At 39.1% G+C, this 26,159-nt stretch overlaps 2 protein-coding genes across 2 annotated transcripts; both read right to left on the bottom strand.

Moving 5' to 3' along the window:
• Nucleotides 1-208: 208 nt before the first annotated feature.
• Nucleotides 209-13,380, bottom strand: wasf3b (WASP family member 3b). The gene is made up of 9 exons (XM_041968599.1): nucleotides 13,295-13,380; nucleotides 7,988-8,144; nucleotides 4,756-4,890; nucleotides 4,432-4,585; nucleotides 3,147-3,264; nucleotides 2,715-2,896; nucleotides 2,340-2,615; nucleotides 1,662-1,969; nucleotides 209-1,129 (listed from the first exon to the last, which is right to left on the bottom strand). Exons 2-9 carry the CDS (start codon nucleotides 8,118-8,120, stop codon nucleotides 972-974), a joined length of 1,464 nt encoding a protein of 487 aa, XP_041824533.1. The 5' UTR covers nucleotides 8,121-8,144; nucleotides 13,295-13,380; the 3' UTR covers nucleotides 209-971.
• Nucleotides 13,381-15,395: 2,015 nt separating this feature from the next.
• Nucleotides 15,396-25,048, bottom strand: cdk8 (cyclin-dependent kinase 8). The gene is made up of 13 exons (XM_041968815.1): nucleotides 24,602-25,048; nucleotides 21,386-21,461; nucleotides 20,809-20,919; nucleotides 20,157-20,297; nucleotides 19,642-19,699; nucleotides 19,426-19,557; nucleotides 19,184-19,327; nucleotides 18,416-18,485; nucleotides 18,157-18,229; nucleotides 17,968-18,065; nucleotides 17,729-17,807; nucleotides 17,413-17,571; nucleotides 15,396-16,475 (listed from the first exon to the last, which is right to left on the bottom strand). The coding sequence occupies exons 1-13, from the start codon at nucleotides 24,727-24,729 to the stop codon at nucleotides 16,350-16,352; spliced, it is 1,395 nt and encodes a 464-aa protein (XP_041824749.1). The 5' UTR covers nucleotides 24,730-25,048; the 3' UTR covers nucleotides 15,396-16,349.
• Between the last annotated feature and the right edge of the window lie 1,111 nt (nucleotides 25,049-26,159).

The following is a 26,159-nucleotide window of genomic DNA, read 5'->3' as shown; positions in this document are numbered from 1 at the left end:
AAAACTCCTGCTTCCACTGTTTTTTTTTTGTTTTGTTTTTTTGTCCCCCATCCTCACAGCAGCTTACTGTCCTCTTTTTTGGACTCTTCTGTTTCCTTGGCAACTCCCTTCATAGCTGTACTGTTACTATGGAAACTGAGGTCTTAGAACCAGGTATGCGCTGTCTCAATGATGAGAGTGGAGCATTAAAGAGACATGGCAGTCCAGCCGCAATACTTCATTCATGATTTTATTTCTCTCTAGGTGAGAGGTTACAAAGCTCAAACTATATACGACTCCTTCCCCTTCCCACACAGCAGTGAGCATCTGTGGTAAGACTCTTTACATATTATGCTCATCCATCACAGCATATGCCAGTCATTCGGTCAGTGGTCCGAGTCTGTGGCCAAACTAAACTTGTCCATTGCTTCCAGTTATATCCATATACGGATTAAAAACTTACCTCATGATCTGTTACAAGTGTTTTAGTAAAAAAACATTTTTTTAAAAAGACAAGTACATTGGTTAGCTCAAGAGGAAAGTTTCTAATAATTCTAACACTCTCAAGTTCTGACTACATAAAATAAGCACCTTCGCATGGTGTCTATAGTGTTGTAACAGGAAGAGAAACATCCACTGGGGTGTATTCACAATGCTTTAAAGTATAACCATCAAACTCAGTGTTAAATGTTTCAGAGTGGTCAGTCTTAGTGTACACTACTAGTCTTTGTACAGTGTTTAGTTTTGTTTTCTTTTTTTGCATAAAGAATACACTCCCAGATTTCCAGTTTTGGACCATTCAGCTTATTTCAACCTTCAGCATGTGATAGTGTGTGGGTTTAGTGTGGGTTTTCAGCAACAAAGTCAGTGAAGAAATCATGAATTGGTGGAGAAGTGGAACTTCTTCTAGGTGAGTGTGAGGCTGACTTGACCGTGTATCTTACTGTGTGTCAGTGGTTATCCTACATAAATACTTTGCATGTAAGCCTGTGTTAATCCGACCAGTCGTTCTCCTCCAACTCTGAGTCATCCTCTGAATCAGAATATTCCACAGCGATGCGTCTTGACAGGATGGTGGCCACGTCGTTTCCGACCGGTTCTCTCTTAGCCTGCTGCTCCTGCTGCTCCTGCACCTTTTTCAACTGGATGCCTGCAGGAGAAACAGAAATGTAAAGCCAAGTTTTTAATAATACACTTTATAAAGGTCTTTTACTGCCTAAACATTGTTCAATTCTATTAAAACACACTATAAAAATTATTTTTACATTATTTTTCAGTAAGTCATCTGCATATTTGTAATCAATGCCTTGAAATAAGAAAAACAAAGTAATATGAGATGACGAAGAATTCAGTGGAATTACTTCATTTAGATCGATTGCCATGAATGAGGCAGAATATTTACATTAGCTTAATAACCTAAATCATGCTTTTAAAAGCAGATATGAAGCTCAGTGTTTTATTCAATCAATTTAGACATCTGTTGTGTTGCAGAGATGGTTTAAAACCTATATAAAGTACCGCAATGCACTTACAGACATTTTTTTTAGCTCTAACATATATAAAGATAAGTTTACATGTAATCTATTACTCTTAACAAACTATTTATCAGCATTTTTTTAAATCAAAGATTGTTTCAAATAATACTTCCCCTATAACATAAAACCAACACAGGCAGCTCTTACCCATGCGTATAGCGGCTAACAGATCACTGCGGGCATCGTTGACCACTGTGTTCTCAGCAGGTGCAGCAGAGGACATCTTGTGGGTTGTAGAGTGGGAGGCACCAGCTGGAAGAGGTGGAGGGCCAGGAGGAGGTGGAGCTGCCTGGGCTCCAGACACAGGTGGTGGAGGTGGAGCATAGCCACCAGTGCCAGCCATCGGTCCAGGAGGCATCAGACCTCCAGGTGGTGAGGCGAAGGCAGTCTGGGCAGAAGGGATGAGAGGGGCCGGGGGAGGGGGAGGAGGACCCGTGTTTGCATAGCCGTCCATACTGTGGGAAACACAGGAGTGAGAATTACTTGAGTTCATAAAAATAATAGCAAAACTGTTCACTGTTACTAAGATTTGACTGTAGTACTATAAAGAGACGTATAAAGACACTTGCCCACTAGGTGGCAGCATTAACCCACCAAACTGAAAACGTTTTATTATATCTAAAATTCTGGCAGTAAAATTAACAATATGTAAAAAGAAAATGCCTTCAACTATGTATTTTATATATTTAATGTTTAAATATGCCGTGTACTTTATGGTGGTTCTTTATGGTTTGTTGACTCTGCAGTGGCAGAAAATTATACATTGAAAAAATAAGAAGAACACACAATCATTAGCCTATGTTAGCAGGTTAAGCCTTTATTTACCTGTAATCCATCGGTGGGAGGGACATAGAGCCACCATTCATAGCTTCAGCAGGAGGAGGAGGCAGTGGGACTTGGTGGTGGTGAGAGCGTCCCAGTGTGCCACCCTGATAGGCCATCATAGTCCTGCCCCTGTTATCATGTTCACCTGCTCCACGAGTGGCGTGTCCAGCAGCCATCTGAGCAGCAAGAACGCTAGGTGGAGGGCCAGAGTAGGTGTGGGCATGGCCAGCATGGTTCATGCTGTTGGGGTAGTGATGCTGATCCCCACCATGCCTCCTGATAAGGCAAAAAATAAATAAATAAATTACTGATATGCAAACAAAACATATGTCATGTGATGACAATGAATTAACATTAGAAGGTGGGCTTTGCTACCTGTTGTCTGGTGACATTGAGCCCTCAGAAGAAGCCCCTCTGTCTCTGTGTATGGTATGTCGATGGTCAGGCCTCAGCTCCTTATCCAAAGCCATCATGTTCCACTCCTGCCGACGGTTCCTTGCCTTGCGGACGTTCTTGACCTCCCTCTGTAATGTCCCATCAACACAACGCCTCTGTTCCTGCAACCAGGAGAGAAAACAAATATTATCAAGCTCTTTTAGATCAACAGACATACTGTTAACAGCACATTAAAGGGATAGTTGAGGTTTTTTTTTTTATTTAAGTTTCACTGAAATTTACAGCATGTTTTATTGAGAGAGGGGTGGCCAGCAGGCAATTAAAATGTCAATATCAGACCTCAATAAATGGCAGTTGAATGTTAAATCATGCTAAGTATTATCTCAGAATTACTCTAGGCCAGTACTGTACCTTCTGCTTCCTTTTTTCTTTCCTCTTGTCCTCTGTGTCCTGTAGCATCTTTTCTTTCCACAAGTCAAAGAAATAGGACGGGTCTGTGTAGAATTTAAGTGCCTCTTTACGGTCATCCCTACAGAAATGAACACATGTTGTAGTAGGATGTTTTTATGTTATGCTGCTACATAAATAAGACTTAATGCATTGTTAGGCCTAGATGGGAATAAGAATAAGAAAACCTTTATTAGTCCCTCAGTTGGGAAATTGCTTTGCTTCAACAGTACAAGTGCAGTAATCAGAAACACGCAGGTGATATCAAACAAGAACACACACACACACATAATAAATAATATGTACAGTATAAAACATGTAAAGTTGTAAATATTGAATGAAAATGAATATAGGAAAAACAGTGAATTGGTTTGCTGCATTTTTATCACAAAGATAGCATTACTAAAGATGACACAATATAAAAATGGAGAAGAGAGACTGAAAGATAAAAGTGGGGAGGGTCAGGGTGGGGAGTTAAAATTCAGAGTCTTGACATGTTAAATATATAATACATTCGTGCAATGGAAAGAACCCTGAATAACAGCAGCTACACCATCAGGTATGAAAGATACCAGCACAAAATCTGCTGTTTCATCTTGGATGTTAGTCAGAAACTGGTTAAAGTTCAAGCTTGATACATGACCCACTTAATACCATTTATATTGTATGTTTCTTTTAAAGTCATATTAAACATTTACGAATAGGAAAAAACAGACCAGTGAAGAAATGATAGCTGTTAGTTATTTAAGATTAAATCATAAGGAACAGAAAGAAGAAATGACGTACGATATCTGCCCCTTTATCACATCTATTTTCTTTTTCATTGTCAACAATTTTATCATATATTCTACAGACAATGATACATCACTGAAAGAAAATCACAATATATTATGACTGCATAACATGGACCCGCATAAGCAGCAAGAAATGGATCAACTTACTGACTAGAAATTATTCATGCCAATAGAAAATAAAAATGTTCCAAAACTTTCTTACTCAACTTGTATGAGAAATTTCTGCTCTTTTCATCAATCTGCTGTGTTCTGGTTTATGACAAACCAGCATAAATGTACTGCCAGCAAATGCTTTTAAATATTCCGAACACACAAGTTACTGCCAAGCACTTGCAAGTCCCAATTTTAAAAAGTCAGATTCAGTTGATCACAGGAAATGTATCAGTGGCTTTGTTGCAGAAAGCACATTGAATGTGTGAGTGCTTGATGAGTGTGTATGCATTGACAGCACTGACCTGTATGGAGTGAGGATGGTCAGAGGTGGAGGTTTGTCGCTTAGGTTGTACATCTCTCTGACAGGAATGGGAACACTGCTCTTGGACACCACCTGCTGGTCCTGTGTGGTGGAGCTCTTAAAGGCCTTCCTCATGTTGATGTCTTGCAGAGAAACTGAGAGTACAAAAAAAAAAAAGACAACAAATGACCAAATTATTGGCCAGCTCAAAAAATAAAAGATGGAACAAGTGAAAAGAAAAGATGAAAACATTCAGAAAACATTAAACAAACAAGTCTTTAAATAGCAAATAGTGGCCTGCTGTGCTTTCTACCCTCTGACCCACCTTCCTCCACAGTGGAGTCTAACTGTGTGACTTTGACAGCCAGCCGGTCGATCCGGTCCTGGAGAGAGTTGGCACGCATGTAGAAAGTGTTGGCTTCATTAAAAAGCTCACTAAAAATGTCCTCGGCATGTTTACCTGGAAATAAAAAGCAGGAGGATAAAGAAATTGGAAATTTGAGAAAAAGGAGACTTTAAGTCTTTGTCTGGAGTCATGTAAATCCACACAGATACTGAGGCCCAATCAATAAAATGATCATATCACACAACGTGAAACTAGAGTATTGTGCGGGAAACAATAATTCAAACTACTTCATGTTGCAACTTCCGTTATGAATAATTTAACATCAGCCAAATATAAATCCCCCGAGTCAAACTGTGTATGTTTGAGTCGACCCAGTGACCAAAATGCAACTGTAGATCATCGTAGTCTCCGTCTTTTAAAGGGGACCCTTCTGTCATTACGGACTCTTTGACTCACTCCTCAGGGTTTTTAATTTAAGGTTTAGCACAAAAATAAAACATGATCCCCTTTTTTCTGGCCAACTGCTGTTGGGGTGGTGATGTGGAGGAGGTCAGACAGATATGGAGGGGGAGGGGGGGTCAAGGTTATGGATGTCCTTGAAAGCATAGAGGGGTTTGAGCTGAGTTCGATGAAACACTGGGAGCCAGCAGAGTTGCTGTAGGATGGGGGTAATATGGTGATATGAAGGGGTGTTAGTGATGATGCGAATGGCTGAGTTCTGAACCAGGTGAAGGATTGGGAGGGAAGGCCAAAGAAGAGAGATTTGGAATAATCAATACTGAAGGTGACAAGACTGTGGACAAGGATAGTGGTAGTATGGGTGGAGTCGACTGATATTTCAAGGTTGGAAATATGCAGACCGGGTAATGTTATTTATATGAGACTGGAATTTAAATGTACTGTCGAGGATGACATCCAGACACTTAGTCTGAGAGGAAGGGGAAACTGAGGAGCTGTCACTGATCAGGGAAAACCTGTCAGCTTTGGATAATATGAATAGTAAGTAATGAAGAAAAGAGGCCTCAGGACAGAGGGGAACACCTGCAGTGACTGAGGAGGGGTCAGATCTGAATTACTTTAACTGTATGAAATAAATGCAGCCTGAGAGAAAAGAGTGAAACTAGTTAACGGGAGTGTGCGTGATGTCAATGGAGGAGAGTCTACTGAAGAGGAAGGGGTAAGAGATAGTGCCAAAGGCCTCATTCAGATCAAAGATGACAATGGAGAGTAAACCAGAGTCAGCTGTGATAAGGAGGTCATTAGTGATTTTTATGAGGGTAATTTCTGTGCTATAGCGAGGACGGAAACCAGACTGGAAGGACTTGTGGAGGTTATTTTGAGACAGATGTGATTGAAGTTGGATGCCAACTATTCTTTAAGAATTTTGGAGATGAATGGTAAGTTAGAGATGGGGCTGAGGATACTGAAGTTGTTGGGATCAGAAACTGTTATTTCAGTAAAGGAGGGACAGCAGCAGTTTTGAATAATGGTGGAAGAATACCAGTGGTGAGTGACGAGTGAATAATGGCAGTTATGAAGGGAAGCAGAGAAATCAGCTGTAGGTGTCTTGGACCACCTCTAGACTGAGTGATCAGATCTGAATGTGTACTCAACCTGTCCTAAATGAATTCATAGCAGTTTTTAGCTCTGTCCATTTTTTAATTGGATGTTAGCATTAGCACCAAATGTTAACAGCTTCACACATCATATTTGTGAACTACGCCTCAAGTCACACAACACTGGTGGGCTTGGACACTAACAGATTTGTAAGTTAAGGTGGGCACTCATCAAGAATCATAACCAGTAGTAACAGCATCTTATGAATATTTTCTTAATAGCTGAGGTTACGATCATCAGTGGAGCCTGCAAATCTTTTTGACATGCATTAGCTATTTTGGTTTCAAACTTAATTTGACACATGTATTCTTAACAAAATGTTTTGGGGAAAAATCCATGCAGGCAAAGACAGAGATCTCCCTGCTCTGGAAAAATATGGGCTGGACAGGAAGTAGCCTACAGGTGTCAAAGGACTATTTTAGCAAGTACTTAAAGAGCCCAAAACAAGGTAAACTTGGGCTGTAGTAAAATTAAAAAAAAAAACAACATATTGAAAACAACCTGTGTAGCTTTAGTAAAGTTCTAATAATTTTTAAGCATGCAACACTTAATGCTATGTTATATGTAGAATGGCAAACAAGGGCTATTTCTGTCTCGCCTGCTGACAGGATGGGCAGCAGGAAAAACATTTAGAGGAAGGAAGAATCACAGATCCGGCACGCCGAGCCCGTCAACTCTGACCTCTCTGGAGGATTCTTATGGTCCACGAGCACACATGTGCACACAAACCCGTACTGTTCCGGTCTGTACATATTCTCCATCAGGCCTGTGTGAAGATTTATATTTAACCCAAACAGCTGTTGGTGAAAGGCCCACTCCCACTGCAGGAACTTGACACAATAAGAAACAGACAGAATCAATGTGACTGTGCCAAAAACAAAAAAAAAGGCCTGATTCTAATTTATGCTGCTGAAGTTCACCACAGACTTTCAACAAGGTTAGTATGAGAGCAGGAAAATGGGTGCAGCCGAGGATAAATGGGTAAAGGATACAATATAAATGGAAATACATCAACACACTGTTGATGTATTTCCATTTATGTATGAAGGACATGGAAACGGAGGATGGATGGGAAGATAGATGCCTTTTGTGCTGTAATAACTGTCTGATACATCTGCAGTAAGCATAAAAATCAATAAATATGCACTAAACAGCTTTCACACACTCTAACACACATAAAGTGCTGCTGCACAGTCACATGTCAACAGCTGAACAGAAAGGATCGTTTTTGCAGCGCTGTCTGAAAGGATTACATTTCAATGCTCCATGTTCCAGTGCGATCCTGTTGTAAAGCCTGCTTCTAGCCCTATGACCCCCAGCCTTGTAACTATGACAACACCCAAATCAATCACAGCTTCAGGATTAATAATGAGAGCATGTGATGTTTTACTGCTACAAAGAGGCTACACACAGTGAAGACATAATCACACTTAACTTAGTGGGGTTGCAGCCCAAGAAAGCAGTTTTAGTGTTAAATATAAACAAACAAAAAAACCCATTTGAGCATTGTTGTTCTCCTTTCCACATTTGAAGCTTTAAGCATCTGTTTGTTTACAGGAAATGCTGGATGTTTGCTTGAGTGTGTGAGTCTTACTGAGGCTGCTGAGCTGACGAATGATAGCAGAAAGTGTGTTGTTCATCACACACTCCAGCTCACTGCTGATGCCCTCGGGCAGCTCCCCTCGGCAGAGGTGACGCGGCTCGATATTCCTCTTCACCAGCGGCATGGCGAGGCCTCAAACCAACACAAGCTGCAGGGATACACAAGCACACACTGAATGAGATGCAGCTGGTCAGCATCTAATTTGCGTAAGTGTTAATGAACAAGACATGGATTAAACTCCTAATTACATCCATGATGAACGTTGTGGTTGATATGTTGAAGCAAAGCGGTGAATTCTCAAGAGCCAACACTAACAAATTAGTTGCTTATTTAGTTCGGTTAGTCAACAACTCAAAAATAATAAATTAGGACAGAGGAGAGGAATATTTTCATTTAAAGGCTGGAAACAGGACAGTTTTTCTTCTATGTATTTATTTTGTTTGCATTTTTTTTCTTTCAAATTTATGGCAATTACTTAGAGGTTGCCATCTTTTCATTTTTTAAGGCATACTTGGAACCATAAGGTTCCTTCATCATCCACTTCAACTTATCTTGCCATACTATGTCAACTGTTTCAAATTAGGCCATCTATCATATGCATATGCAACGAAGCAACCAATCAAAATTAAGTAACATGTGATTTTAAGTTAAAATATATGCCCATAAGGAAGCGTAGTTAACCAAATTTATGGATTTGCATATAAATATCAAAATCTACACAGATTAAATAAAAGCAAGTGGAACATCATTGTTGCGATGGGGAGGGTCTTGTCAGGGTGCTGACTTGTTACGCTACAATAAACGTGAAAAATATAGAAACTTTAGAATGTACTTTTTCTGTGTTTCCCTTTGATTACATGGGCCTGGTTGCTTTGCTAAAATAAACAAATAAATTAATTAATAAATCCTTTTTTCAAATGCTAAAATAACAGCAAAATTAAATCAATTGCTTCTAGAAGCCATTTATGCTGTTCTCTTCCAAAGGAATCTTATTTATATTATTTACCTGATTTATATGCATTATTTTACATTTCACCTCAGTGTTTAAGTCTATTGTCCTTTGATTTTATTTATAGTTGCTTCTCTACTCTCTTCTGCACTATGTCTGTGTGACAAGGCTCTGCAGAGGGGAAGCAGTTGAAGTGGAGATGAATTTATTCAAACAGACAAAAACTATTTAAGTGCATTTAAAGCATTCCAACAAGACTTGATAAATAATGAAGACAAAAGATGTCAAAACCAAAAGTCTGGAAGCTAGGCTCAAATATGTGGACATATCTTGGGACATGGGAGGGATATGAGGAAATAAGCTTTGCTGTTGATGTCAGGCAAACACTAGAAGATCTTAAAATGATAATCTTACATTAGTAGCTTAAAATAAAACAACACTGAAAAAGGAAAAATCTTGGTCACCTATAAGCATGCATGTGGGGCTGAGGTGTAAGGGCATATTTCATTAGGCCAAAACTGTCTACCTCAGGGAATCAATGTTTTTAGTTTTATTGTTTGTTTTACTATTACAGTGGTTATAGTCAGGAATTACACTTTCTTTCAAGGTTCTATTTTTTTCTGTTCTCCCTCTGCATATGCAGTATCTTGCATAAAAAAGAAACGTGGGAGGGCTGTTGACCACAGAACCGAGAGTGATGACCAACTGAATGCCAAAGCCAGAAGACTTCTGGCAACCAGCAGAGAGATTAAAGCATTAGGGATAGGAAGATACAGCATGCCAGCTAATCCCAGGCCAGCTTGTCACAAGCCCAGCTGGAAAACTGACACAACCAGAGATTGTGGTTAACACCAAAAAACAAGTTGAAAAATAAATACACCGCAAGGAAAAATTCAAAGCTTCATGACTTTCTCCAGATGACAGACAGTGTTGAATAGTTTTGCCCACACCCTCTCCCAACTCTGAACTTGGTTGCCTAAATTAAAACCTAATGACCCTCTGATCAGACACTCTGAACTCTTTATAGTTCAAAGGACTACAAACGATCCCTAAAAGCAAGAGAAATCCCAGGGAGTATTAGAGCAGCCATCTTATCATTGTCTCTTTCTGCTTCCTGTTTTTGAAGTGTGAGTCTGGCTCCTGTTTCCTGGTCCTCCTATTGTCACATCTCTCCTTCCTGTCCAGAACAATACAGCTATGGCTCAAATAACAACCAGAAGGACAGACAGAAACACATGCTTTAATAACCAATCAATTTTTGCACAGTCTAAATAAATAAATAAATAAAATGCACAAAAATCACCAGAGAAGAGCAGCTTGGAAAGATGCAGGGGATCTGGCAGTCTGACAGAAAGCTAATAATAGCAAACAGATAAGTTAAACACAAAATACCTCACTGAATATGAATCCTTATAAAGCAACACTACTTTAAAATATGGACTTTTCAAATATTCATCCTTGTTACTTTTTGTAAACCCTTGCCTCATGAGAGCCTAAGTAAAAACTCACATTATATCTTAAATTCAATAAAACACAATTCAATTACTGTTGTCACACTATAAGAGTCTGTAAGAATAGTGTAATAACTTCTATCATTACAGAAAGTGTCATTACACTTGTCAACAAATGACAAGACGCACTTGGTGTTCACGCAAGCCAATTCCCACCAGCATAATCCTTATCTGGTCCTTCTTTCTCAGCAAACAAACCCTTGCAAAACACAACAACATAAGAAAAAAAAAAACAAGAGTCAAAATAAATTATCGTGTGTAACCATCAATACCCAATAAAGACTGATTTGATACAAATATGGAGGTGGAGCTTTCTGCGGAAACATTTTGAAAACTGCACTTTCTGTGGCATAGATACGAGGTGATGCAAATTAGAAGATTGCATGTTTTTGCTTGCCCTGTCTTGCATGACAATCACACTGATGAGGCGAAATAATGAGCGAATGGGGGACGAGTGGGAGGAGTGACAGGCCTTGTTTGCTTGTGAGACATGAGTGGAAAGTGAAGGGAGGATGCGTGAGAGAGACACCAAGTGGGATAAAAGTGTGACAGATAAGATAAATAAGACTGTGTGTGTGTGTGTGTGTGTGTGTGTGTTTGTTTGTGTGAGTTATGATTGTGTGTAAAATAGGGAACAAAGTATATGTGTGTGTTTATGTGCTTATGAGGAAGAAAGAATGGGGGGGTCGAGTGGGGGAGGGGTTTAAACAGGAACCTCAGGGAAGCCACTGAAAGGTTCCAGGGACAATAGAGCTCCGTTCACACGGCAACAGCATTAGCACTCCCATGCATCCTCCCCTCCTCCTCTTCGACCTTTTTTAAGGCCCCCTTTACGCAAGCAATGAAAGCATAGCAAGCAAGCACTCCTCCTTCATCCTCCACTCACTGAGGGAGGAAGACAGTTTAAAGCCTGAGCTTAAACCCACAGCTACCATCAAACTCATAACCTTATTCACATTTATTTTGCCAAGCTTCTCCTGAGCATCATGTTTGGATGCTTTAATTATTACTACACAACATGTAAATTCAGCCATTCAGCTAAACAAATAGGTTCCAACACACCAGGTAGCCTCTCAAATGTCCCATTAGCAGCCTGTAAAATGCCTCATCAGCAGCAAAAAATGCCTTTGATCCTCAGAGATGTGACATTCAGACTGCATCCGGGGTAAAAACAAACTTCCCCTGTGACTCCTGCAAGACACCCACGTCTATATACCAACATGGAGTGATGGATGGAGGAAGCCTTTACTACAGATGTGAGAACTCCATTAAGTTTTGAAAGGGGAATCATTACCAATTTATGTGCCAAGTAGAGCTTCTTGTGTCAGAGGCTTATTTGCTTGTTCTGATGTTATGAATAATGCAGCCTGGATTACGTCATGTCACACTGCCCTAAAAATGAAGTTAAAATAAACTCTACATTGTACATGAATGTCTGCTTGTTCCAATATTAGTCAGGAACACACACAGTGGAATCCAGGTGGAATTAAACTAAATATGGAATCCTGCTGAGCTGTCTTTATTTGGGCGTTCGCTTTTTTCTAGCACCAGAAGATTTTGCAATAATCCAATAATACTGTTAGGTAACCTGGAAAAAAATCACAATGTGATGATTGCACTGTCCCCATACAAAATTGTGCAAAATAATATTTCACATAAAAAGATAAATAGAAACAGAAATACTCAGAATTTTATGTTGATTTTTTTTTATTACATTTAAGTCTGTAGTACATCTGAACATACTCAGCTGTTGGTGTATTTGAAATTAAAACTGGTCTTTGAGCCTATCACTCAGTCTTACACTGGATCCCTTCAGTAAATCTTCAGGATTATTCTTGTTCAAATACCTGACTTATTTATGCAAATGAGAATTTAATGTGTTATAAGTCTGGTGGACAATACAGTAGGTCAAGAAGCTATTTTATTTGTGGTTGGTTAGGTAAACTTTTTAAATTGGTACTTTATTTAAGTATAAGTCTAACATTAGCTGGAAATAAGATTTGTGACGGACAGCTAAATAGTGAGAAATATTAAATATATTAAAACTTTTAATTGGCATGTTTTGAATTTGTTTAGTTTTACAAATTTGTTTGCAACAACATTAGTCTGAAATCGTGATTTGTTGCAGCCCATGATAATAACAGCAAGCTGTCACAACCCACAGTATCAGTAACTTTTTTTTAATAAACTGGCATCAATCATTTTATAATATTTAAAACACCAAGAAATCAGAAGGCATTTCATTGTGGAGTTGTTTTAAAATACATTTTCAATGTTTCAAGTCTGCATGCTTAATTTAGCCACACACTCCTTTTTCCCTACCCTCAGGCTGATGAATATGAACACACGTGCACGCCCATTCACAGAAACAAACACGCGCGCGCACACAAGCGTAAATTGATGGCAACTGCGATCAATCGCTGTTCCGCACCATCGCTTCCCGTTACCGATGGACTGACCCACATCTGCTCATCCATCTCGGTCCCTGCGACTTTATATACCAGTTTTAATTTTAAATAAACCGGCGGGTTTCGTTTAAGTACAACACAAACGCTACGCTGTAACCAATATTATTTATCAGATTAAAAGGCTTTAAAGTTACTTAGCATCATGAATAATATTGAGTGTTACAGAATTTAGAACCCGTATATTATTATTGTTATTATTATTATATGGGGGTCTGCTCTAACTGACCACTTGGTTAGCTAGCCCATGACCAGTGGTCGATTACTTAGTTTGGACAAAAGCTACGAGGGTCAAGAGAAATATCCATACAAATGTCGTTATTATACCAAACAGTCTTATTAGCTGTTGTAAAAAGTATCATAAGGCCCTCACCAGTACTTGAATTATAAGAAGAAATCAGCCCGTCCGCATGTCCCGTTAGATACTCCTATTAGCTCTGCCATCCTGTATCCCTCAGCTCGTTTGGTTACTCTGGGGAAAATCCTTTGAGAACGGGGACACGCCCCTCTTAGCCTCGTCAGCTAATCATATCTCCAAACAAAAGATTTATTACGTGATTGGCGTTAAAATTATCCAATAGGATAGCTAAAGAGTTATGATTGACAGGAACACTCCCCGGCTGGAAAAGCATTGCTGCGAATGAAGGGGGTGGGGCAACAGTTGGGTGTTGCTGAAAGGCTTTTTTTCTGTTTAACTTGGTCCCCCTGCTAAGATGATAGCGTTATAAATATATATTAGGTGATTTACGAGCCTGTATTTTGCAGAGTTAACGATCCATTAAAAAAAATAAAAAATAAAAAAAAATAACGAGTAATAACACAAATTCGTGTGCTGCAGCTACAGAGGTTTTTAGGGGGTTAGTAGGTTATCAGGTACAGATGCAGAGCTGGGGAGAGTACAGTATAACAAAAATAGCTAGGCCAGCATCTTAAAGGTTCAGTGAGACGACTTGCTATTATTAGATCTACAGTCTAGTCTTTTATGTGTGTTTGTAGACACATAATGATCACTGCTATAGAAAGGATAAAGAAAATGGGCATTATTAGTGAATGAAGAAAAAGCAAGCTTAATTTTTGAGGACCATTTTTATCCCTGAACAAGGAAAGAAGTCATTCACAACCAAAAAATGCTACATATGTGGCAAGGGTACAAAATAATGCTTTGTTGGGATTTGACAGCAAATATACTGGTAATATGTAAAGAACATGTTTTCCCTTTCTTGCTTGATAAGATATTTTAGCATCTCAGCAGTTCAGGGTTGCTTTAGTCTTTTTTTTTTATGGTTTCACAATTTAACTGATTTTTCAGTGGGAGAGAGGTCTGGCCTGTTTAGCATGAGCAATAAAGCAATGCTTTTGTTTTAGATGTAATTGGAATTTACAGTATTTTAATTTACTAATCAGCATTTTCAGTGCTTTCACAGATATGCAAGGTCTCTTTGACATATGCACTAATGCAACACCCCATAATATCATCACAGGTGTAGATTTACTTTAAGTGTGTATTATTAAAAAGTTAAATATTTGCTTACAATTCAAAGCAGAGCATTACTTTTAGAAATAATTCAAATAATTACAAAATGTTAGTGTTTGGACCATCGGGCCTTCTCCACATTTTACGATCAAACCCCAGTCCTTTCTATTTCTATTTTACAGAGGTAAGGTATTTGTTTTATTTAAGTGATGCAGTAGAGGTTATCCAGCCAGCTAGATGGCCCCAATACTAGGACTGAAGGGCTACTTTTGATCCTCTAAAGAGAAAAAAAACTTTTCTCTGCTAAATGGCAGGGTAGAGCCAAGGGGGATTAGGGTAATTCCAAAATATTTACTATCTTTACATGATAGTTTTAACTTCCATTTGTAAATGAGGAATGAACTGCAGTGATTTTTACAATACAAGTCATGCAGCTTAAGGGTTTTATCAGAATAATTCAGTATTAATTTTCATCTTTATCACTTCTGAAAACAGCTTTCTCTATTACTTTTGTCTGTTATGTACTGTAGATAATGAACACCCCCCAATTTTTTCTTAAATTGCTTAACTATTTGGCCAGAGTAGTAATCCCTTCCCCATCTTTGCTTCCAAAAGACTTAGCCTCATTGGGTGCTCGTTTCATACCCAGCCATGGCAGCAGTAGTGATCTACTGCCATTTTATATCAATTATGTAAAGTGTGCAGTTTTGTTAATATTGCAAGATTAATTCAGACTTCTCTCCCTCTATCTTTTTGCTCCCCCAGTCTTAAAAGACTTTGTAAATGCGTTGCTGAAATCAAACAAACCAGGAATAAAAACACAAAATATTGGTAGTCACTACTGTTAGCTAGTTGGTAGTTATATGCCCTCCTGTTGGGTAAGATCATTTGCCAAAACTCTGCTGTATGAGTTAAATACAAACATGTAACATCTGAACACATGCTTAAATTAACAGAACTGCTGCCATTGCGCACACACTTCTAAAATATCGACAAAATGAATGCTTCCACTTTTATTGTCAGGATACTTGCTTCATGTAAAATATTTCAATAGAATACAGTACAATGCATGTTCCATCTGCTGTCCTCCATGCGATAGGTTGGTTTTGTCATCATGTTGTAAGGCTTACACATAGCATACAGCAGCTGAATGCTCATCTCACGCAAGCTGCTATGCCACTCTTGCCATGAAAACAAAACCACAAAAACAGATTAAATTATAAACTACTAAAATATTTTTTGTCTTTTTCTTTTTTTTTCTTTTTTTGTTTTCCTCTCTTAACAAAAACCCTCCAAGCCACAGCTGCAGGGGCTTCTCATCCTCCCAGTTTGCTTCATAGCAACTCAGTTCAATCCTCAGCTGAGGCCCTCACAGGACCCTACACACAAAATAAAAGACAGACGGACAGGAGGACAGATGGACTAGGAATCTGTCGACGCCGGCAGTCACATAGCAGCTTTCAGTCTCATCCAAGCTTTGACAAGAAGAGGGGAGCTGGCTGGGGTCGAGCGTAGGTGGAGGTGACAGGTGAAGCAGAGGGAAGGGAGGAGATGACACTACAGTTTAACATGTGTCCATCAAACCTTGATATCTTCTCTTTTCTTAGCCTGTTTGATTATGCTTGAGAAACAGAAGCAGACTGGATTTAATCATGAATGCCTTCATTCCATCCTTCCACCTTGTGTTTCACCTATCAGGCTTTGCTCTATGCTGTGTTTCTAATACTCAGATTGTGCTGTGTTATCTGAAATAAGTGCAGACTTTTGTCAGTCTGGTCTAAAGTACTGCTGCAGAGAAGGTGTCTTCTGTGAGGTGGGACAGGGGGGTTGGTGGAAAGTTTTGTTGCCGTGGACATCTCCACATCCCTCAATACATTCGTTCAAGTGGGCATAGTGAGGGCTGTGTGTGTACACATGTCTAGAAATGTGTGTATGTTTGTTGTGGAGGGGTGATTCAGTAGCGGTGGGTCTGATGGGAGTACTGGGGCGGCTGTTGGGAGGTAGAGGAGTATCCCATGCTGCTTTGGGGCAGTGATGTGCTTGGTCCAGGGTTCTGGTAGGCAGCATGTGGATTAGAGCGCTGCAGGGACAAAGGAAAAAGTGATATGTTAAATCTTGTTTGACACAATAGTTTGTTTATTCTTTAATGTTAACAATGTTAAAAAAAACATGCTTGAAGTGGTGACATGTTACAGCTTTTTGGCCACATGAATGCAAAATGAATAATAAAGCTACTTAAGGTTATTTAAAGACTTTGGAAAGGCCTAGTCAAAGTCCTGACCTGAATCCTATTGAGATGCTGTGGCGTGACGTTTAAAAAGGCTGTTTATGCTTGAAAACCCTCCAATGTGGCTGAATTAAAACAAATCTGCAAAGATGAGTGGGCCAAAATTCTTTCACAGTGGTATAAAAGACTCCTTGTAAGTTACCACAAACGCTTGATTGCGGTTGTTGCTGCTAAGGGTGGCCCAACCAGTTATTAGGTTTAAGGGGGTAATTCCTTTTTCCACACAGGGCCGTGTAAGTTTGAATTTCTTTTTCTTTCTTAACAATAACAACCTCATTTAAAAAATGCATTTTATGTTTACTTGTGTTGTCCTTGAGTAATACTTAAATTAGCTTGATCAGAAACATTTAAGTGTGACAAACATGCAAATAAAAGAAATCAGGAAGGAGGCAAACACTTTTTCACACCACTGTAGCCTAAACAGCCAATCAAAAGGATCCCAGCTTCCCGTATCTCTATCAAAATGTTATTAGAGAAATGCCTGGTAAAAAGGGCTTAACCAGTTGGGTGTCTTTAGAGTGAGGTATTTTGGGTTTGCCATTAAGGGCGGACAGCCTGGGGCAGACCCAAGGCACGCTGGTAAAGGCTACAGCTCTCAGCTGGTTTGGGAACATTTCTGTGTCCACTTTAAAAGAGCTTGGGAAGCTGCCTCAGCTGCCAATTAAAAGGCAATGGGAGCTGCAGCCTAACCTTAAAGCACATGGGTGACAGGTGTGTGAGACAAATTTACCTGGTAGTCTGAGGTCATAATGAGGCCACCTGAGGTAGTGGTAGGTGGGACAACCCGCACTTTCTTCAGAGGCGGGCCCTGGGCGTGGCTGTTATCTGGGTTGCCAGTGTGACCTGCCCCATTTGTGTGGTTGTTTCCCTGTTGCTGCTGCTGGTTTTTCTAAAGGGAAAAAACAACAAGCAATGAAACAAACTGCTTTTCAACTCTATTGTACATTTATCACCATATTTTTCTGTTTCTCTTTTCTAAAAGCACACTCATGAAATAAGGATGTTCAATGACTAGAAAGACAGCATGAGGCACATTGATATTTTACTTTGTCTGCCTTGTCCTCTGGCTCCTCCTCTGTCAGGAACTCTCTCTTGGGGTAAGGAATCTGACAGCCTGCAAACACACTGAGGAAAAAAAAAGAAAATCTTGACACTTTTAAACATTTATTCCCATGACTCAGATCTAATTAGCCAATCATGTGAGTCAAGGGCAAAAACCAACACATGATACTGTAGACAAAACTGGATAGAGGCTGCATATATGTGTGCATTTGCCATAACTCACTCAGAAGTGGGTAAGGGCTCCTCTAAAAAGTAGGGGTCCTGCATTGCCTGTTCAGATGTGATTCTACGGATGGGGTCCATGGTCAATAGCTTTTGCAGCTGTATAAATTTGCAGAGTTTTAGCACCAAACAAGAAGCAATAACAGAACCAAAAATGCAGAAATTCCATGCTAGTACTCCATTTACTCACCAAGTGGAATGCTTTACTGTCTGGTTTAACTTTATGTTTCTCCATGTACTTTATAAGGCTGCAGTTTGTGTATCTGTAAAGAAGTAAAAGCAAATACAATTACTATCATGTCATCATAACTTAATTTAAAAGGACATGCATAGTTTTGCAATGATTACAAAAATATATTTTTTCTAGCAGTCATACTTTATTTTCATATGTGATTACTTAAAAAGAAAAAGAAAAAAAAAACTGGGACAGAGGTGATCAGTAAACTCACGTGTTCCTCCTAAAGTCTTTCATCAGTGTTGAGTGCTCTGGCATCTTTTTGATGTCCTCCCAGTCTTTATCTGTCGAGTGAAGGAAAGACATAATTACAACATGCTACATCCTCCCTTTGAGAATTTTATTTTCATTCTGTAAGGTCTGAAATAAAAGATTTTCAGACACAAATGCTTATAATTTCCCTAATAGCAAAAAAAGTTTTGCAAACAAAATCAAGCTTTCCTTATTACTTCTAGGTTACTATCTTTTTCTATATAACTTAAAAAAAACTCATCAGCAAGTTTCACATTAATAAACCCTAAGGTAAATTAAAAGTATTATTGCAAATAAATGTTAAAAATGCTCAATTTTCAGGCACATAAAAAAGATCCATCAAACAGGCTGGTGCATTACACAACTACAGCAGCAGAGATAACAGAAGGGAAATAAAAAACAATCAAAAGCAGCTTAAATGAAGTGGAAAATATTGGTCCAAATGTAGTCCTGCAAGCTAAAGTTTTTATGCATGGGACTTGACTTCTTGTATGGAGTCTGTGGGTTAGGGTTCTTAGCCCACAGACCACATCGCTGAATTCAGAAACAGTGCAAATCGAGACCAATGAAGAAAAAAAACAAACAAAAAAAAAAAACTTTCTAAGCCAAAAACATAAAATCCCTTTCACAACCTTTCTCCACAGGAGTTGGACTGACAGCAGATAATAGAGATAGTCAATTATTTTTTCTGAATATTTTCCAAAAAAGTCTCATGGTAGTGGAGTCTCACCAGCAGGGAAGCCCATAACATTAAAGATGCGGTCCAGTTGGTCGTGGTGATAGGGGTTGCTGGTCTTGATGTCTTCCTGGCGACAGTGGAATATGGGCTCAGACGTCAGCAGCTCGGCAAAAATGCAGCCAATCGCCCAGATGTCTGAGAAAAAAGCAGAATGCACATTAACTAAGATGGTCGCCCCGAATCAGTAAAAACTGGCTACACATCTGCAAAACAAGAGAAGCAGTAAATCTCACCGATGGCTTTGGTGTAGTGCCGAGCCCCCAGCAGCAGTTCCGGTGCTCTGTACCAGAAAGTGACCACAACTGGGTCGAGATCGGCTAAAGGCTTCAGTGGTGAATTGAAGAGACGAGCAAACCCCATATCCGCTGCACGATAAAGAATACACTTGCTGTAGCAAAAATCAAATCTACACAAAAGTTTACAATGGAAAGATTAGGCACGATACATACCAATCTTTACTCTGCCCCTCTCAGGCCCTTCTCCCATCACTAAAATGTTAGCTGGTTTCTGATGAAAACAAACAATGATAATAAAAAATAAAAATAAAAAACCTTGTATTTCCACTATCCACATGTGTGAAAACAGCCCTTCAAAGAACCAAACTTTGCTTGATCCAGTTGCAGAATTTTTGTACTGAATGTTGAAAAACTGCATGTTGCTGCCCTCTAGTGGATACATCCTTATATGAAGAGGGCCTAAATATCAATTACATTTTTTTATTTAACCTTGCAAACAAATAGTACACATAATGAGAAATTATATTATCAAAAAACTACTGCAGACTAATCTTTTTCAATTTAAACATGTTAACTAATCATGATTTATCAATATGAATTCAATTAACTTCAAAATGACAAAAGGAGACCGATGTAGCTTCACGTCTCCACCTATCTTCCAATGTCTCATTAACTGTCCAAACCCATTTTCCCTGATAAATAAACACCCTGAAACCTAATCCTCTTACAAGATCTCTGTGAAGGACCCAGTTGGCGTGGAGGTAATGGATGCCATCCAGAATCTGGTAGAGCAAAGACTTCACCATTCCTCTAGGCAGCTGAAGTGGCTTCTTATTGGCCTTGGAGGCCCTGTGAAACTTAATAATGTGCTATGGAAAGACAAAATAGTGGTTACTTTGATACATAATGACTGAAATGTGTCCTTTTCTTGCCATCCAGTCACCAGCTAAGTTTGCTAAGAGCAAGATGGGTAAAAACTGAAGTGTGTGACATGTTTTTCGACTTATTTGGAAGGGGAGAGCAAGTATAGCTGCTCTGGGGTGGAAAATGACATCCATCTCAGCTGTTGCCATTGTAATTGTAGGCTGTAATGCAGCTTTAATACATATTTGCATGTACCAGATATGGAGTACTTCTTGGTGTGTGATTTTTTTAATGAGACTTAGCCTATTTAACCCAATTACAAACTAAGTGTACTGTTTGGAATTTGGGTGGTTATCTGCTGCAGGGGTATATATACTTTTATTACAAAAAAAAGAAATTAAAAGGAAGTTACCAAAAAGTATCAACAAAGATTACATCTGAAACAGATATATTCAATAGAAAAGTTCATAATATGTTTGATAAGTTAACAGGGACCAATGTGTGTGTATATTTTACCCAGAGATCATGTTCTGCGTAGTCAAAGAGCAGCCATACTTTACGATCAGCATGTGACAGGAAAACCTTCTGTAGTGAGATGACATTGGGGTGCTTCAGCTCCCGCAACAGCTGCAACACATGAACCCGTTCAGAGCAATGACCTCATAATTTCAAATAATTAAATATTGAAAGAAGCAGTCTGTACAACTAAATGTATATTATAATTACTAAGAATTAGCAACTAATAGCACTATTATTCATAAATAATGCATGCAGGGAATAGACACATTAACATCTATACAATCCTAGTGCAATACAACACGAGGGTAATTCTTTTAAATGTAGGATGTTTTGACGTGTTGATTTTGGGGACATAATTAAGATAACTGACATCGTTTCCACCCATACAAGCATTATGATAATATTTAATTTATTTTTCCCCTTGAGTTTATATTTCATATCTGTTGCAAATGTGACACACGGAGACGGAAATTAAAGGTGATTCTTATTTTAAATAGAGCACTTGGAAATGGCATGAAGGTGGTCTCAGTCACAGACCAAACAAAAGAAATAGAGTAAGCCAAGCAGCTCTTACTGCAATCTCTCTGCAGGCTGACATGGAGATGCCAGTGCCTTCAATCTGTTTGAGGGCGTAGTCCTTATCATCCTTCCTACAAACACAGAGAGAAGCAGAGAACATCAACACCACACTAGACTGCAGACCCCCAGAGAGTTGTCTGCACAGAAACAGAAATAAAGGGGGCACTTGGCAGCTGGCACAGAGGCTGAGTTGCAATACCTCCAGATTTGTGTAATCAAGCTCACCTCTGAGGCTCAAAACAATAGAAGGAGAAAGGAAATGGGCCTTTTCTGGCAGCTGGTGAGGGACAAACAGAGCACTGGGACTGGCTCGCACTTGAATGAATTGGTTACAACCTCTCCCTCCCCCAGGCCTAAATCATCTCATAAACCCGTGCTTTGTTCCTATTCAGGCCTTGGCCAAATGTTGCAGCGCAACTTAGCTCAAGACTCAAACAGCAGCAAATGAAAATACTTTAGTTTTTTTTTTTTTTTTGTTACCACCAGGGCTATGATAATTGGCCTTGTATGAACCTGGTAGCTCAAACTCTGCCCAGCTTTGGTCTACAACTCAGATTGTTAGAGAGATTGCATTAGAAACAGCAGGAGAGTCTTAGAGAAGAAGGTAAGGTGGTGCCCTGACATCCTTAAGGGTTTAATAAACTAACCAGGAGCCCAAATGTCTACAGTTTGGGCAAATCTTTAACTTGCTTTATTTCAGTCCACTTTTACACCATGACTAAAATACAACAACACACATTTCTATATGCAAGATATTTATCTAAATGTCAATGGATCAAAGTCAGAACCAAAACTTATGGCGAGGCTTCGTTCCACCACTAGAGGACTTGACTGTGGAACAGCTTGTCAGAGGAGCTAAGAGCTGCAGAGACTGTTCTTGTTTTTAAAAACAGACTCAATACCTTTCTTTTTAGCTTAACCTATAGTTGAATTTGATTTGATTTTGTTTAGATTTTTAGTTATCTAATTATATATTTTTCTATTTAAATACCACCTGTTTATGTGGCTCTCCGTTTTATTGTTTAGTTTTACCCAAGCACACAGTTTTTATGAACTCCTTTATCTGTATTTTTATTCTTGTCTCTCTTATCAGTTCTTATTGTTTTTAAGTTTATTTAATCTTTTTTTTTTTTACTTTTTGACGCCAGTGTTTTCCTCCTGGGGATCCTCCACACCGGTGGCTCTACCTGATCTGTCTGCGGGGTTGTTGTCATGGTGACTGCCCATGTCTGGGTGGCTGAGGGTCCTGCACTGCAGCCCTGCAGCTGTGGTGTGGACCCCCGATCTGGGTGTTTACTATGGTCGCACCCTCTGTGGTCATGGGTGGGCTGACTTTCAATGTGACTGAATGACCTAGATACCGTTTCCTCACAGCAGCATCAAGCCAGATGTTTTCATTCTATGATATTTTTATACTTACATTCTATTACGTGACCTAGGGATGTAGGGATGGGAGTTCATGTTTATACAGAATGAGGTATGGGCGGATGGGGGGAGTGTACATGCGCTTTGTTTGTATGTGTGTGAGTGTGTGGGTCTGAGATTGTGTGTGAAAGAGACTACTATGTGGTGTGTTTTAATTTCCTGTTATATACTCTGGCGTGTGAAGGCTTTTACATTTTGTTTTTAATATGCATAATTTGTTTGTATTACGTCAAGCACTTTGTGTTGCTTTGTGCATGAAAAGCACTTTATAAATAAAATTTGTTTTGATTTGATTCAACTCTCATCAAGAGCCCACTGGTACAGATGGTAGGTGGTAGAGCAGGTCATCCAATGACCAGAAGGTTGGCAGTTCAAATCATTCCCAAGTCAATCTGTAGTGTGTCATTGGGCAAGACTTTTCACCCTTCTTGCCTCCAGTGTCAGCACCACATGTGTATGAATGTGTGCGAATGTTTGATGGTGGTCAGAGAGGCCTTTGGTGCAGAGTGCCTGCCATGTTTCAGACAGTTTGCCCCAGGCTAACTGTGGCCAAGAATGAAAGTGGAATGAGTGAATAATGGATATAATGGAATAATGGTAAAGCACTGTGAGTGCATTGAAAAGAGCTATGTAAATCTTGTTGTTGTTATTATTATTATTACTATTATTATTATTATTATTATTATTATCATCATTATTATTATTATACACTACAAAGCTTTTCAAATGTCACTGGACAACAACAAAAAAAAGAAGAAACTAAACAAAGAACTTAATCTTATGTAAGGGGTTTAAATGGTATGAGATTTATACCACCTCTGAAAATACCATGGCTTCAGGGTATCATAATGTTGCGCAATATGACACAACTAATATTAACATTAGATATACATAGTTCTAAAGTAACTTAAAAACAGAAGTAGTTTTCTGGTTGAAACCTTTAATATAACAGAAACTTTAAGTTACCTGCAATCTTACTTAAAATTTTAAATGTGTAAACATAATATTTTCCAATTTAACTGTTCATGCCATTTTATTTTCACACACTGGAATGATACTCTTTCTGACAAAATCCTGAGAAAAGCTACAGCCAGGGCAAATAGGATCATTTCAGCCCGTTAGTGACAAATCTGGGCCAAGCTAATTATCAAAATCAAAAACTACAATTAGATAGATAGATAGATAGATAGATAGATAGATAGATAGATAGATAGATAGATAGATAGATAGATATTTTCGTGCATATCAACCATACACGTCACTAATCATTGTTTTAGCACAAACATAAGCAGAAAACACTTACATTAAGGATTATGTACAGAGGTATTTAACCCGAGTATGATAAAAGATATAACCCCAGAGAATCTCACAGAAGCACCTGCTAAATCCTACATTTACCACGTCACCTAGAAAAGAACTTAACAGCAATACATTGAACTATATCCAGAGTGAAACACATCAGAAAACAAATGCATGACAATGTCAACCTCCCATGTAAAAGAATTAAGATAACATAATAAAATAATAATAAAGGAACGCCACCATCCCAGTTGCAAAACACGTTATTATGCTATTTAAAGCTTAACCAGTATCTCAAACGTACAAACCATTTCAGTTCACTGCCCCTCAAAATGTATTTGTCTACATAAATCTTGTATCAACGCTCCTCCTTGCACAGCGGTCTCGGAAGGGAGAAAATGAGACAACTCGTTTAAATGTGTTTGGGAGAGGGTGGGGGACTGGCGCAGGGTTCACTGGCAGGAGGCCTTGTTGGTCATCAACTCACCCATCTTTTCTCTTCGCCTTGTATACATGACCGTAGGTGCCTCTCCCCACTTTGCATCCTTCGTACTCAAACAGGTCCTCGACACGTTCTCTTTCGCCGGTGAGCTTCACTTTGAAATCATAGTCCATTTTCACCACTGTTTGGGCTGAACGTATGCACTCCTTCCTTTTTTAAAGCGTCGCTTGGGAGGCAACTAGGCTCCTACAACGAGCTCGGTTTGGTATTTCAGCTAGTTGCCTTCCCCAGCGTGGCCCTTTCTTCTTTTAACCCAGCTTCCGCATTGAGTTTTTGGGTTAAATTTAATCTTCCGGGGGGGGGTGTGCGGTGCTCTGAGATAGCTCAAGTAGAAACGAGCTCGATTATATTTATTCCTTTCTCTTGTTGCTGCGTTTCTCTCAGCCGGTATCTGCTCCAAAGAGACGCACTTCAGTCGGTAACAACGATGTATTCACGCACGGCATTGTCGTAAAACGTCGTAAAGAGAGCCCTGCATTATAGAAAGAAGATATGAAAATGGATACACAAGCGTTCACCACGTGGAAATTTAAACTCGTAAAAATTTAACTTGAAGTATAAGTTTGAGAAGATATATCAAACTCACGTTATGGAAAAGTTGTTATTTTTATGGTTGCATTTTTAGTATGTTCTCACAAACACATCTACGAGTCTGACACTAACAGAATAATCCATTTTATTTAAACGAGAATGATCCCTTTCTTTGGATTTTTATTTACAGCTAACTGAATGAGAGAATTATTACCTACTTTATTGCTTATATAAAATAATAAGTATACCATTCTTAAAGTTATCAAATATTTATTTCACCGAAAGTAATTACATCATGTAAAATTGGTATTACATATTTCATCTTGTCTTAGCTTATTATGAATGGGTCCCATACATCACATAATTGAGACACCTTGAGTGAAAGAATCGCAAAAATAATCAAAAAAATATTAACAGATTTATCTGTATGTGGTTTCAATAATTTTGATGATCAGTAGTAGTAGGATGTTCAGTAGGATATTTCATCAATGTTGTTGAATGGCTGTATGAGGAAAACTGCCAATAGCTTTTACAGGCTATAGTCATGAACACAATGGAAGGTATGACTGAAATGACATTAAAGAGAAAATGAAGAACTAAGAGACTGTTTTCACACAACAGTCGTTTTGTGTAGCCCACATAGGGAGGACATTGACAGTCTGACCCACTGCATCACAGACTATATACATTTCTGTGTGTATGACACTGTGCCATCAAAGAGGGTATGGTGTTTTCCCAACAACAAGCCCTGGGTGACCCCTGAACTGAAGGCTCTACTGAATGAGAAGAAGGCTTTCATCTCAGGAGACAAGGAAGGAGCTGCAGAGAGTACAATGGAAGCTTAAGTACACCATCTGGAGGTGTAAAAGAGCCTGTAGACAGAAACTGGAGCTTGGAACAAAACAATGTCCGAGATGTATGGAGGTCGGAAACACATCTCTGGCCACTGCAGAAATGGGGACAGTCAAGTTACTATTGGGGATAGGGACTTGGAAAACAAGTCCCCCCCCCC

The sequence above is a fragment of the Melanotaenia boesemani genome, chromosome 18, assembly GCF_017639745.1.
Source record: "Melanotaenia boesemani isolate fMelBoe1 chromosome 18, fMelBoe1.pri, whole genome shotgun sequence".
NCBI classification, from domain to species: Eukaryota; Metazoa; Chordata; class Actinopteri; order Atheriniformes; family Melanotaeniidae; genus Melanotaenia; species Melanotaenia boesemani.
This window is presented reverse-complemented; position numbering and strand designations above follow the sequence as displayed.